Source organism: Leiobunum rupestre, chromosome 9 (genome assembly GCF_980474605.1).
Source record: "Leiobunum rupestre chromosome 9, qqLeiRupe1.1.hap1, whole genome shotgun sequence".
NCBI lineage: Eukaryota > Metazoa > Arthropoda > Arachnida > Opiliones > Sclerosomatidae > Leiobunum > Leiobunum rupestre.
The window spans coordinates 3,144,675-3,159,055 of record NC_143392.1 but is presented as its reverse complement, the minus strand read 5'-3'; the positions used below and the strand labels follow the sequence as shown (position 1 = coordinate 3,159,055).

Sequence of the window (14,381 nt, the reverse complement as noted above, 5' to 3'; positions counted from 1 at the left end):
ATTTTGGACAGAATCTTTTCAAATACTGTAAAAAACAAATGTGTGGGGATTTCGTTTAAGTATATTAGTTCTAGGTCAATGTCCAGTTGTTTACATTTCCACGGCTTAATTTTTTAATTTTATAAAACTTTTTATAATTAAAACTGTTTAACGATGAAAAGTCTAATTGAGAGTCCGAATCGTATTCGTCGGAGTCTTCCATGTTCTAATTTCGTTTCCAGGTCTAAAATATTATTCTAATTACTATTACGAATAATTAATTAATGAGTTTAACTTGCCTTCGTGGGTGGAACAACAATTTTTCCTTCCGTCTGCTCAATTAATTTTTTCAGCCTGTTTGTTGAGTTTATGATTCGAATAACATCCATGGATAGGGTGTTAGCTAAGAATTTCACCCTCTTATAATCACCCTTCCAGAGTTCATCTTGGGGAAGATGATTGTTCGATTCCAACTTGTTCGATGTTTGACATGCGACGAACCTCTTGAATATAGTCCCCATCCGATTCGTCCGACTCTATTAACATCTCCTGTTCAGGACTATCGAAAACTGAAACTACCTGACTCTCGGAGATTTGACTATTACTTGTGGAAGCCATTTTAGCCTGTTATGATTCAATAGAAAATTTTGCCCTTTTATACCAAATGTATTTTTTTCATTAATTTTTTTCAAAATATAAAACCTTGAATATTAAAGTGATTAATACTACAAGGATAGAACCCAGTTATAATTTATCAGTATGTAAAAGGTATTTAAAATTGTTTGTGAATAACAATTTAAATATGTAGACATGTATAAAAATATAAAATTATTTATTATTTTTTTGAAGGACTTTATATTTAATTTTCGTGACAAAAAAAGACAACGCCCTAAGAGTTTTAATATTTTTGCTTTAAAAATCGATTATGGATGTAAGAATTTTGGTAATTACAGGGTTAGATGTTTTAAAATTCTATGGGAAGAAATATATTTCTGCGAGGTATAAAATTTAAACGAATGGATAAAATTATATTTCTGCAGGGTGTATTTGATAAAAAATTGTCTTTTGACTTGATTTTAAAACAGGTTAAAATCAGGATGTAAAAATTAAATATTCTGAAATCTTTCTTATAAAAGCGTGATTTTCAACGTATTCCTTTTATAAACCATGGGCTCTCGCGAAGTTTTGACTGTTTCTGGTAAGATTACTCATCCTCTCGCTATTAACCCTTTTTCACTAAAATATTTAGCTTTACGTAAAGTTAGGAATTATAACCTTTTTAAAATTAACGATATTTCAATTAGAGTTGAAAATTACTGTATGAGAACTGTCTTTCTTGAGTGTAAAGCATTAATAGAACCCTTTAAAAAAATTGTTTTTGCCTGTCCCTTTATAAAAAATTCTTTCAAATTATCGCCAGCTGTTTTCGCTTCGGTTTTTTCTAGAAGAATCAATAACAATTCTTGTCTATTTGACGTTCATTCTGTTAATTTTGTCTGTCCCCACGAGGCTTTTGAGTTTGACGGCTTATTGTTCCACACTCAATCCTCTCTTGAAGGCTGGTTTTCTTACGAAATTTTACGCCTAATTGGAAAACATATGCGCCTATATAAAAATTTAAATAAGATCCCATGGTTCCGTCAACACAAAAATCGTAGGAGCCTTCAACGTGACCTTTTATTACTCTTTCAATTACAACAAGTTTCCTTTTTTCGAAAAAAACATTTATCTATTACAACTGACTTTCGCCTAACGAGATATAACATCCGTTTAGAATTAGGCATGATCGTTCTATTTTTTATTAATGATTTGGATCGACAAGAAGTTAAAATAGTTACAACTTTAGAGTAAGGAATACTAATTTTAAAAAAATAATTACAATAATTAAAATAAATATTTTTATTTAGTTGCAAATTATCTCGACCGAATTCGAATTTAAACGATCGTCGGCAACTTTTCCAACTGCGACTCAAGGTATTTACAATAATTTATTCATTTTTTTAAAAAACTAAAACTATTTATTTTTTGAAATAGGACTCAAACCTTATAAAATTTTAATTTTTTTATTTAAAGACTTTTTTGTGTTTTTATTTTTTAATTTGTTTATTTTGGTGAAAGGTTTTAATTTTTAAAATGTTTTATATTTTTTATTTTAAATGTTTTTATTTTAGAAAGTTTAAGTGTTTAAATATGTTTTCCAAATCAACTAGCTTTATTAATTTAATTCAGGCGGTGGAGGTTGTTTTTAATATTTCATAATCTACTTTTTCTTTTTTAACTAGCTTTATTAATTTAATGTTGGGATTGGTGTAAAGTTCTTTTTTCATCTCTTGCGCTATATACTTTTGAGCCTAACCGCCTATATCAAACGACCCATTAATTATTTATTATTCTTTCTGGTTTTTTTTTCATCTCTTGCGCTATATACCCTTGAGCCTAACCGCAATCTTAAAAGTCTACCTGAGATTATTAACATTTCTTTTCTATAGCAAACATTCTTTGTTTTCATCTTTTTATCCAATAAGTTTTCAAGAAATGATATTCTTATCTTTTTTGTCAGGTATCAAATTTTTTGGTTAAATTAATTGTCTGATATAAATATCTTTTTGTTTTTTTTAATTAATATTAGTTTTTTTATATTTATTATTATTATTATTATTATTATAATGATTATTTAAAACATTTCTTGAAAATTTCTTGTTTAAAACCGATTTCAACAAACTTCATCTGGGATAAAATCTATCGCCTATATCAAACGAACCATTGATTATTTATTATTCTTTCTGATTTTTTTCATGTACTCTATGTACTTTTTTATACTAATATCTGTTAAACTTTAATCTTTTATGTTTGTTTTTGTAATTGATTAGTATATTAACTGAAAAAATGTATAAGTACATTTTGTACTAGGTTGTTTTTAAAAATTGAATATAATTGTTTTTATTAATTTATAAAACTTGTTTAAGAAGGATAGGGATAATTAGTTAACCTTAGTTGTATTAAAAAATTAATAATTATTCCCAAAGACAATATTTTTAAATTTTTTAAAAATATATGTCAGGCTTAAACTATAAAATCTCAAAAGAAATCTATAATTATTATCTCTTCGAGTAGTAAGAATGTATAATCTTCGTAATACTCGTCAAATTTCGTGGTGGAATCACAAGAATTTAAAGTCTGAACTTCGTGTGTTAGATCAAATTCAACATGTTGGCACTGTACAACATTCGATCTGTTTTAATTCACACATTCTCGAACTGTATACTTCCGAAGCGATTAAGACCAAAACCAGTGTTTTTATTCGTGCGATGTTAGAGCAACAAAAAGAATTCTTGTGGTAAATATTTTTTATATATATTCGTTTTTTAATAGCTTAATTTATTTATATTTATAAATTCTAGCCTGAATTTCCAACCCGACATCTCGTTTTGTACCGAAGATGCAAAATATCTTCTACGAATTGATGTAATTATAATTATTTTTATTTATACACTTAAAATATTTTTAACATTTGTGTTTTTTTATTTTTCAGCCTTCAAATTATTTATACAACCTTCTTTAATTCTTTATTATTAATTTTGTTAGATTTTAGTTTTATTGTTAGTGTTTCATATGTTGTTAAGTGTATAAAAAATATATTGAAATATCATAGTTATTAAATATTACAATAACTAATTGTGTTTTTTTGATTACTTAAAATAGCATTGTTTTAAAATAATAAAATATTTGCGAAAAATGAAAAACTTATTTATATTAGTTTAATTATTTAAAGTATTTTGGGTGGGGCCAAAACCGCCAAGGGTATAAAGCGAAGGTCGCGAATTCGTTTCCCCATCTCGCAAATAACTAATTAGCATTTTAAACCGCTAAAAAACGAAAAAACGAAAAAAATGACACCAAAAGTAAATTAACATAAGTATTTGGTTGGGGTCACATATTACCGCCGATATCTCGGTTCGACCTTGTCCGATCGTGACCAAACTTGTTGATTTGATAGACCGAGGCTTAGTGGTTGTGGACAGGTGTCAGGCGTCGAGGTCAAAGATCATCTTCAAGGTGAAATTTGAGATTTAAATTAAAATATTTTTTTTAATTTTTCCAAGGACAAAAATTTTTGTTTTTGAAAATATTTGGGGGGGGTGGGGGGTTGTTTTGGTGGCCATCTTGGCGGCCATCTTGGAAATAAAAGCGCTAAGTTTTAGTTACTCTCTACTAGCGGATATTAAAAAAATTTACTTATTCGCCCACGCCGCGAAATGTTATGATCTCCAATTCGTTTTCAAAGCCGTTCTATCAATCGACGAGACCTTTGTGCCCTTCGTGATAGTAAACGGGACTAAAATTATCTTCTTTAACTGTTTTAATTTCAATTTTCTCGATTCCTATTCGTTCATTCCCATGGGACTCGCCGCGTTTAGGAAGACGTTTGGACTAGGGCCTTCCATGGATAAGGGTAGATTCCCTCACCTTTTGTTTAATTTTGTCGAAAATAATTTCGATCCCGCTGACCCCATAACCACTAATTATTCGACCGAGAAGGGGGATAAATTTCCTCCCCTCGAAGCGTACGGAGCTAACTATCTAGGGGTAAAGGAAAGAGCGGCCCTTCTTAAATGGCACGGGGAGCAAATAGCCGCGGGCGGTCACTTTGACTTTCTAAAAGACGCGATTTCGTATTGCACGGCGGATGTCAATATACTCCGACTGGGATGCGTGACGTTTAGACGTGAATTCATGGAAATCTGCGACACTGACCCTTTCCGCGCTGCCATCACGCTCCCGGGCGGCTGCAATTACGTCTTTAGGAAACGCTTTCTCATTCCTGACACGATAGGGATACTCCCCCCGGGGGGATGAGAAATAGGGACCGACAATCAACCGCGGCTTTTGAATGGCTCGCCTGGGAAGAAAAACGCAGGGCTATAAGAATAGTGTCAGCTATGCGGGGGCGGGAGGCTATGGTAGGTAAATTTAAAGTGGACGGTCTTGACGGAAATGACGTTTACATGTTCCAGGGTTGCTATTTTCATGGGTGCGTTCGCTGTCAAGTAGTGGGAAGAGACAGACCTCTATGGTCAGATCCCTCACAAACGTTCAACCTCAGGTACCAACAAACAGTCAGGGTCGTTGCTCAACTCCGGAAACTTAAGAAAAACGTTATAGAGATCTGGGAATGTGATTTTTACGAGATTCGCCGTCAAGCGAAGGATAAAGCTGGTTTCACACTCGACGGAAAATTAGCAGCGTAAAGTTTAACGTAAGCGGTATATCGAATGGGAATCAATTTTCAGCTCGGCGTTTATTATCGTCTTTCCACCATATTTTCCGTCGAGTGTGAAACAAGCTTAGGGCGTTTTTCGAAAAAGTACGGGCCATGTGAATTTCACCCTTGAATCCTCGAGACGCGTTTTTCGGAGGGAGAGTTAACGCGACAGTCCTTTACTACAAGGCCAAAGGCGATGAACGCGCGTTTAACGTCGACATGCTTTCACTTTACCCGACTGTCAACCTTCTAGATAAAATACCCGTCGGTCACCCGAAAGTTTTACTAGACGCTGATGATTTACGAGATCTCGATTCGCTGGACGGGTTAATTCAGTGCCGCGTTCTCGCCCCTCCTAAACTTTTTCACCCTGTCCTACCCATGCACTGTAATTCGCGACTTCTTTTCGTCTTATGTGGTACATGTGCACGTCTAAGATTTCAAGGACGGTGTCCTCATTCCGATCCCGAGCGGGCATTCGTGGGGACATTCGTTTCCGACGAACTGAAACTAGCCGTTTCCAGAGGTTACAAAGTGATTGAAATGTACGAAGCTTGGCATTATCAAACAACGCAGTATAACAAGGAGACCCAGGAGGGGGGCTTGTTTTCGGACTACATCAAGACCATGTACAAAATGAAGGCCGAGGCTTCGGGGTTTCCAGCTGGGATCACTACCCCCGACGAAAAAAACAAATACGTCTCGGATTTCGAGGACCACGAAGGCGTTAAACCCCGGTAAACGTGCCGTCGCGAAGTTAATGTTAAATAGTTTTTACGGTAAGTGGGGACAACGGAATAACCTCGTAAAAACTGAGATCATTAAGGACCGAGAACAATTCTTTAAACTATTTAACGACCCGAATATCGAAAGGAAAAGTGTCTTGGCGATAAACGATAAGACGTTGCTTGTCAAATGGGAACATCTCAAGGAAATCGATCCGGCTTTGGATCATGTAAACGTAGTTTTAGCCTGTTATACCACCGCTTTTGCCCGAATGAGGCTCTATAGTCACCTAGAGGCTCTAGGGAATAGAATATTATACCACGATACGGACAGTTTAATTTATAGATCACGTGATGGCAATAAGCTAGTGCAGGAAGGAACCTTTCTTGGGGATATGACGGACCAATTATCAGAATTTGGTCCAAATTGTCATATTACTGAATTTTGCTCGGGCGGCCCGAAAAATTACGCCTTCCGCGTACTCAACCGCGATACCGGTGAAATTAAGGAGGTTGTTAAGGCTAAAGGTCTCAGACAGAACTATTCCACTAGAAATTCTATCTCTATGGACTCGTTGAAAGGGATGCTCGGAATCGACGTAGACGCGCCCACTCTCGAGAAAGAAATCGAAATCCCCCACCATATTTGTCGGTTAAATGAACATACAGTGGTAACTGTAAATCAAGTTAAAAAATATCGACCAGTTGTCAATAAATTACGCGTTATCGATAATTTCGAAACATTACCGTTCGGCTATAAAGAATAATATTTAAAAAAAAATGACTAGTTCAGAATGAAAAACATATCCTAATATTCGGGTATAACCCGCTTATAGAATGTCTGTAAAAGGAATTATTGATTAATTACCCTTATACGCGAGGTTTCGCTATTAACTGTTTTTTATCCAACATATTCGAAAAGATAAGTCGTTATGGCTTTAAAACTTTTAACCTAAAATGTAACTCATATTACACGATAAGTCCCACTTAAAATGGCAGCATCAGTATTAAGTAAAGAACACCGCTAAACTCATATTTTTTTTTTACCCGAACGGTTTGTTTCTTAAATATCGATGTAGTTTAACTTAGAGACCTCATTTAATAAAAGCAAGTTACCGCTGTATGGTCCTTTCTCCGCTCTTCTGAGCGGGCCGAGCGGTAGCGGGAAGTCCGTTTTGATGGCGCGAATTATAAAAAATAAAGATGAAATGATTTCCCCTCCGCCGACAAAAATATTTTGGCATTATAGTGAGTGGCAAACACTTTATGACACTTTAAAAGACGCTGTAGTGTTCCGAGAAGGAGTCCCCAATCTCGATGATTACCCCGGTGAAGAAGGCGAACACATTCTCCTCATCGCCGACGATTTAATGAACGCGAACAATGGTCAAATTGGGGCTTTCTTCACGAAAGGCGTTCACCACCGTAATATAAGCTTCGTATTTATAACCCAGAACATTTTCCCAAAAACAAAGGATGCGCGTGATTGTTCGCTGAACTCGAATTACATTGTTCTGTTTAAAAACCCTCGTGATCAACTTCAACCCGCTATATTATTCCGTCAACTTAGAGGCGCCAATTACCGGTTCGCTATCGAGGCCTATCTCGACGCGACCAAACGCCCTCACGGCTATATTCTTATCGACAATAGGCAGGAGTGCCCCGATGACTTCTGTTTAAGAACGGATATTTTCCCCGACGAAACCGAAATGGTCTATATCCCTAAGGAAATTTCCTTAGTAGGGGCAATATACGCCGACCTTTTCAACATTCCGAAATACCTTCTAAGCGGGGTGGAAATTAAAGTTCGACTTTCTAGGAGTAAAACGGCCTTCGTCCTTATGGGAGACCCCTCGTTAAACGTGGGAAATTTTAAGATCGCTATAACGGACGCTACTTTGGAAATACGGAAATGCAAGATAAGTCCACAAATCATTCTGGCTCACGAAAACGCTCTCTTAGGCGCCACAGCGAAGTACCCCTTTACCCGAACCGAAGTGAAAAGCCACGTACTGCTCACCGGCGTTTCAAATACGAGTCTCGACAATGTGTGGCTGGGACCGCTCCCTCAACGCGTTATAATCGGCCTAGTCTCGCTTACGGCTTGCGCGGGCGATTTTCATAAAAATCCTTATAACTTTCAACCATTCGGGTTAAATTTCTTATCTCTCTACGTTGATTCGGACGCGGTTCCGAGCAAACCTCTCCAGCCCAAGTTTTCCCAGAATCAATTTGCCCGTGAATATTACACCTTGTTTACGGGGACTAATATACATTTTAAAGATGATGGGAATAATATATCGCACTCAGAATATCCGAGGGGTTATACTCTATATGCCTTTGATATCACGCCTGATCTTTGCGCAAGTGACAACTCTCATTGGAACCCCGTAAGACGGGGATAGTTACGTATCGAGTTGGGATTCGAAACCCCGCTCACGGAATCGGTTTCGGTCGTTATTTACGGGGAATTTCATAGTTTAATGCAAATAGACAAAGACCGCAACGTGGTGATTGATTATTAAAATGAACACATTAGAAATAAACGAGATCCTCGGGCATTTACCCGGGTATCAAGGTGCCTTTGCTTCCGATAGACTCCCCGAATATATCCCTTCCTTCCCCGCCTCCCTGGTCGTTAACCTCGATCCTCACGACGGGCCCGGGACTCATTGGGTAGCTATTTACCTAGACGCTTTCAGGAGGGCCGGGTACTTTGACTCGGCGGGTCGTCCGGTGACCCTCTCCACGATAAAAAAGTTCCTGAGAAAAAATTCCTCGAAAATACTCTACAATAGACGTCGTCTACAAGCCGTGGGAAGCAAAGTTTGCGGACAATACTGCGTGCTCTATCTGGAACATCGCTATAGGGGGCGGAGTTTGACCTCCTTCGCTGATAGGTTCACGAGGAACCAATGGAGTAATGACAATCGCGTGGAGACCCTATTTAAGAAGCGGATTTAACTTACCTTGAGTCAGAGGGGGTATCAGCCAACAGAAACATCATGGAAAGACCGCTGGTAGTTGTCGATTTTGAATTCTTACTCGGCGCGAAATACGAACCGGTCGTTAAAGAAGTTGCCGTCGCGTTCGTCGGGGAGTTTCCCCTAGTTAAAAGTTTATTCGTTAAACCTCCGTACCACGGTAGCGGTCTTTCTCACCACGTAGCCCGGCAAAATCAATGGGTCTTTACCCATATCAACGGTTACCTCTGGAATCACGGCGATACCCCTTACATCGAGCTACAACATCGGCTCAAGGCCTTAACCGAGGACTCCGAATTCGTTTACTGCAAGGGAGAGGAGAAATGTCACGTCCTCAGGAAACTCATCCCCCAAGAGGTGATCGAACTCGGGGAAATCGGTTGCCCCAAGGCCAAGGACATCAGCATCGGCCAGAACTATCGGTGTCGATTTCATCGACGAGGGAGCCCGACGCTTCTCTGTGCGCGGGAGAAGGCCTGCCGCTTTGCCAAGTGGTTGGAGACCCATCACCAGACGGCTCCCTCGCCGCTCTTCGAGGAAGACGAAGGATTCTTTTAAAACCTTTCTTTATAAAAAACAATTAATTATTTTTCGAACTCTTATGTTTTTAAAAAACCATTACGTAATTTTCTCAATTCGCGCGCGTATTTTCATTTCGTATCATTTTTCTTATATTCACTGTTATAATTTTTTGTAATATCTTCCTTTGTGTTAATAAATGTTTCGTTCGAATTTATGTTTTCTTATTCAACATACACGCCTAAACTCGTTTTTTTAAACGTCTAGTACCGAGGGAGCTAGCGAAAGCTGTTTTTTTTCTACACCGGGCACACTGATAACGTCATGTGCTTCTCTTGCGAGAGGGTCGTCAAGGGGTGGATGACTAATGACGTCCCGTTGCTGAAACATATCGAGCAGAATCGCTTATGTTAATTCGTAAATGACGAGAATACGGGGAATGTTCCCGTCCTAACACTGCCGAAAGAAATCCTATGCGCCATGAGCTTGAGAGAATTCGCTCGTTTAACAAGGGATTCCCTGTTAATATCGTAGATGGTAGAGCCTTAGCTCGGTCTGGGTTTTATTATTTAAATTATAAAGATTCTGTTAAATGCTTCGCGTGTGAGGGTGAACTTATGGCTTGGGAAAAAGGCGATAGTCCTTTCGGTGAGCATTGGAAATATTTCCCCCATTGTAAATTTCTATTAGGGGAAGAATGTGGAAACGTAGTTCATTTTATAGCTGACGAGGATATTGTAGAAAATAACCAGCCACCTTATTCTTCGACTGCCGAGAAAGCCATAGTATACTGTTTTTTAAAAGAGGTGGTTGACATTTTAGAGGGTGATAAACGGAAACGACTGGAGACTAAAAATTTTTGCACAATTGGATAATAGGTTTTGGAGGCCGTGGGAATCTCTCTTTTCCCTAACTTTCTCACGGTTTGAGAAATTCCTTCATTCGGGGTCTCTCTCCCCCCTAGTTAGAGATTTTCTCCCCCGGGATTTTAGTTCGGTAGGAATCATTCGATCGCTAGTTTACGAAGGTGTCAGACTAAATTTTTAACTTCCTCTAAAAAAATGAATACCCTGGCGAAACGAGTCGCTAGTTTTAAAAAGTTCCCAGCGGAATATATGGACACTCTCGAACTGGCTCAGGCGGGCTTCTTCTTTATCGGGCATAAGGATATCACTATCTGCTTCTGGTGCGACGGTCTGCTGCGGGATTGGGAGCTGGGATCTAACCCCTTACATTGCCCCACCGCCTTGTTCCCCGAGTGCGAGTACGCCAAGCTCGAGTTCGCGAAGCTTCAGGAGACCTACGATGCCCAACTAGGCCCTATGAGGTATGCGGACGAGCGGTTGAAGACTTTCACCAGTTTCCCGCTAGAGAAGCCGTTCCACATGGAACTCACCAACGCGGGTTTTTTCTACACCAACTTTACGGACTGCGTGAAGTGTTTTTTCTGCGGTGGTGAGATCGAAGATTGGGGTGCGGAAGACGATGCCTTTCTGGAACACGGGAGACTATTTCCCGATTGCAAATTTGCAAAAAACTATTATTGCGGGAACGTCTTTTTAAAATCATTCATGCTCAACATCGCGTAAAATTTGACCTCGTTCCCGTAACTTTCTTTTTCCTCGATGTAGAAGATCGAACTAACTATTCCTTATTAAATAATTTCCATTTTAAAAGAAGAATCTCCCTAATTAATAATATTTTACAGCCTATTTTATTAAAACATGTACAGAAAAGTGTAATAAAAAATTATTTAGTATAATATTCGTTTCGTTATTTTTTTCCAATACATTTTAGGTAAAAAAAGATAGGTAAGTGGAGGTATCCATAAAATGAGGTGAAGTTATAGGGCTCCATAATTTTGGATCTATAAATTCGGTGGGTCTATAAAAATCGCTCCATAATTTTGGATCTATAAATTCGGTGGCTCTATAAAAAATGTGAGACCTTATCTTTAATTCTGGTTATCTATAAAATCGCTCTATAATCTTGCTTATCTATGGCCAGGCCTATTTCTCTAACGCTATTATGATGATATATATTTTCTGTGTCTTCTTTCGTTCTAGCTTTGGGAGCCATTTTGGTTCCACACTTTTTTTAAGCTTAAAATGTAATTAAACCTTCTCTGAGATCATGTCTATTCCAACTAGCCTGTTTTAAAATTTCACGTCGAAAGAATAAATGTACAACTATGGACCCTACCTACCGTCCACATGAACTTTTCCTAGAAGACCAAAAAAAAATCCCTCTTTACTGTTTCCATGGACAAAGTCCAAAGCCGATATCACGTATACACGAAATCGGGGAAACAGTCTTTCCTCCGTAAATTGTATTGCGTTACGTACCAAAAAACCGGAACAACTCTAATTAGCAAGAGCACGTGAGAAGCTTTGGGTTTCAATTTTTGGAGATAAGAAACAAAACCTTTAAATACTTCATAGATTTCTTTGGTAATGGGCCAACTTGTGAAAAACAAGATGCCAAATTATATTCGCGCAAAAAAACTCGTTGAAGTGTAAAGTCGGATGCGCACGTTAAATCCAACAATAGTTTGCCTTAACCTTACCCCAATTAAATAAAGAACGACTCAAACTATGTCTACCAACTTTCAAGAATCCCAACAGGAAAAATTTTACTTTTGATATAAAGTAAGCAAAGTCACTTCTTAGAAGAAGCGGAGATAGTGAAAAGGGTATTTCTGAGGTTCTAAATATTATTAGGGCGCGAAAAGCCCTTTGCCCCCAGCCATATAATTGTCAAAAGTTTAGAAACTTTGTTTTCGTTATTTTTGAGTTATTCAATATTATTAAAAAATTAAACGTAAAAATTTTTGACCTCCTTTATTATTAAATAATCCTAAAATTAACAAGACGGCCAAGGCCGTAATATTAGATGCACATCGAAAGCTTAAAGTTAACGTGGGACACTTCAAATGGTATCGTACGTTGTAGGGAATGTCAAATTATCCTACAAAACGATAATTGTCTTACAGGTTGGCGACGCTACCCAAATAATTTTCCTCTTTGCGGGAGTGTCTCCCGAAGTCGTCGCCAAACTCTGTTGTAATGAAAAGCGAGGAATGCGCGCTTCTTTGGAAAATAAAGCAGTTCCAATGAGTTGTTGAAGAAAAATCTCATTTTAGATTACGCGTCGTTGGTTTCCATTTGGGGGCCGAAAATTCCCCCCTTTGCCCAACTCCAGCGGGACAAAACTAGTATGATTAGTTAGCAGGAAACAATACCTAACTACAACAACTTTTACAACTATCTAACGATAGATCCACGGCGTGCGATTGATTGGTCATCTTTATAGGGCGCTAGGCATATGGGGGTGCTGAAGTAAATCTGGCACCCCCACTGTAATATTTGAATAAATCTAAAACCAATACGGTGCGAAAAACGCTGATAATGGTGCGTAATGCGTGCGATTGATTGGTCATTTTTATAGGGCGCTAGGTATATGGGGGTGCTGAAGTAAATCTGGCACCCCCACAGTTCCAATTTATATTTAAATAATCCTAAAATTAAAAATGAACGTAATTCATGAACTAGTATGGTGCGTAATTAAAAGCGTACGGTGCATAATGGTGCGTAATGGGTGCGATTGATTGGTAATCTTTATAGGGCGCTAGGTATATGGGGGTGCTGAAGTAAATCTGGCACCCCCACAGTTCCAATTTATATTTAAATAATCCTAAAATTAAAAATAATTCATGAACTAGTATGGTGCGTAATTAAAAGCGTACGGTGCATAATGGTGCGTAATGGGTGCGATTGATTGGTCATTTGATTGGTCATCTTTATAGGGCGCTAGGCATATGGGGGTGCTGAAGTAAATCTGGCCCCCCCACTGTAATATTTGAATAAATCTAAAACCAATACGGTGCGAAAAACGCGCGATTGATTGGTGCATGTCTTTTCCACAAAAGTTGAAGTGGGGGTGTTGAGATAAAGTTGGCACCCCTTTTATATTGTAAATTTCCTTCGGTTCCCAGGGGGTGCGTAACGTGTCTTTGATGGTGCGTTATGGTGCATATTGGGTGCCATAATATAAGATGGTTAATTCGAGTAAAGAAAAATAGGGGGTGCCAACTTTACCGAGCCACTTTTTGCGTATCCCCTAATTGATGGCTTTATAGACCGTGGTCTCAAGGACACTCCGGAGCAATTGGTCACCAAATTGGAAGATATGGTAACAAAACTTAAACCAGAATTTAACATAGAACAGCCTCAATTATTTAATAATAGCAAGTGTCCCTTATAAGAGAAAACGTTCAGAATCAGTTTTCAAAACCAATCAAAAGTCGAATTATTTAAAAAAAAAAGCTGACGCGGTACTTTTGCAAAGAAGATTGTTACAATTATAAATTGTGTTATTTGCCCCATTTACAAAGAAATTAGCCAGTTATATAAGTCGTAACCGGAATCCATAACGCTACTTGGAATGAATAAGGGATTTGATTCCCCGCCGTTGTGACGGAAAATAACAGGCAGAGTTTATATGCCGCAAGGCATTTCACGTAACCGAATTTTACGCCGTTTAAGGCGGTATAAGCGAGAGAAATAGGCCTGGCCAAGGATAAGCAAGATTATAGAGCGATTTTATAGATAACCAGAATTATAGATAAGGTCTCACATTTTTTATAGATAAGCAAAATTATGGAGCGATTTTTATAGAGCCACCGAATTTATAGATCCAAAATTATGGAGCGATTTTCATAGATACTTAACCTCGCCTTTTTTTGACTCCGGCGTTTTTTCAGAGCCTCGTTCACCACCCGTCCTTTTATGGATACTTACAATGACCGTTCAAGCCGCTGACTTCTACGCCCCAGGGGTCCCCCTCTTTTTTTCCGACAATAGCAAGCCAAGAATGTTGCTCGCTCTTTTTTCGTAGGAATAAGTCTCTTTC

At 38.1% G+C, this 14,381-nt stretch overlaps 1 protein-coding gene across 1 annotated transcript; it reads left to right on the top strand.

Annotated features, from left to right (window-relative positions):
* The first annotated feature begins 10,531 nt into the window (after positions 1–10,531).
* On the top strand, positions 10,532–13,733 carry LOC149926308 (putative inhibitor of apoptosis). The gene is made up of 2 exons (XM_090157659.1): positions 10,532–10,991; positions 13,609–13,733. Exons 1-2 carry the CDS (start codon positions 10,532–10,534, stop codon positions 13,731–13,733), a joined length of 585 nt encoding a protein of 194 aa, XP_090013785.1.
* Positions 13,734–14,381: the final 648 nt, after the last annotated feature.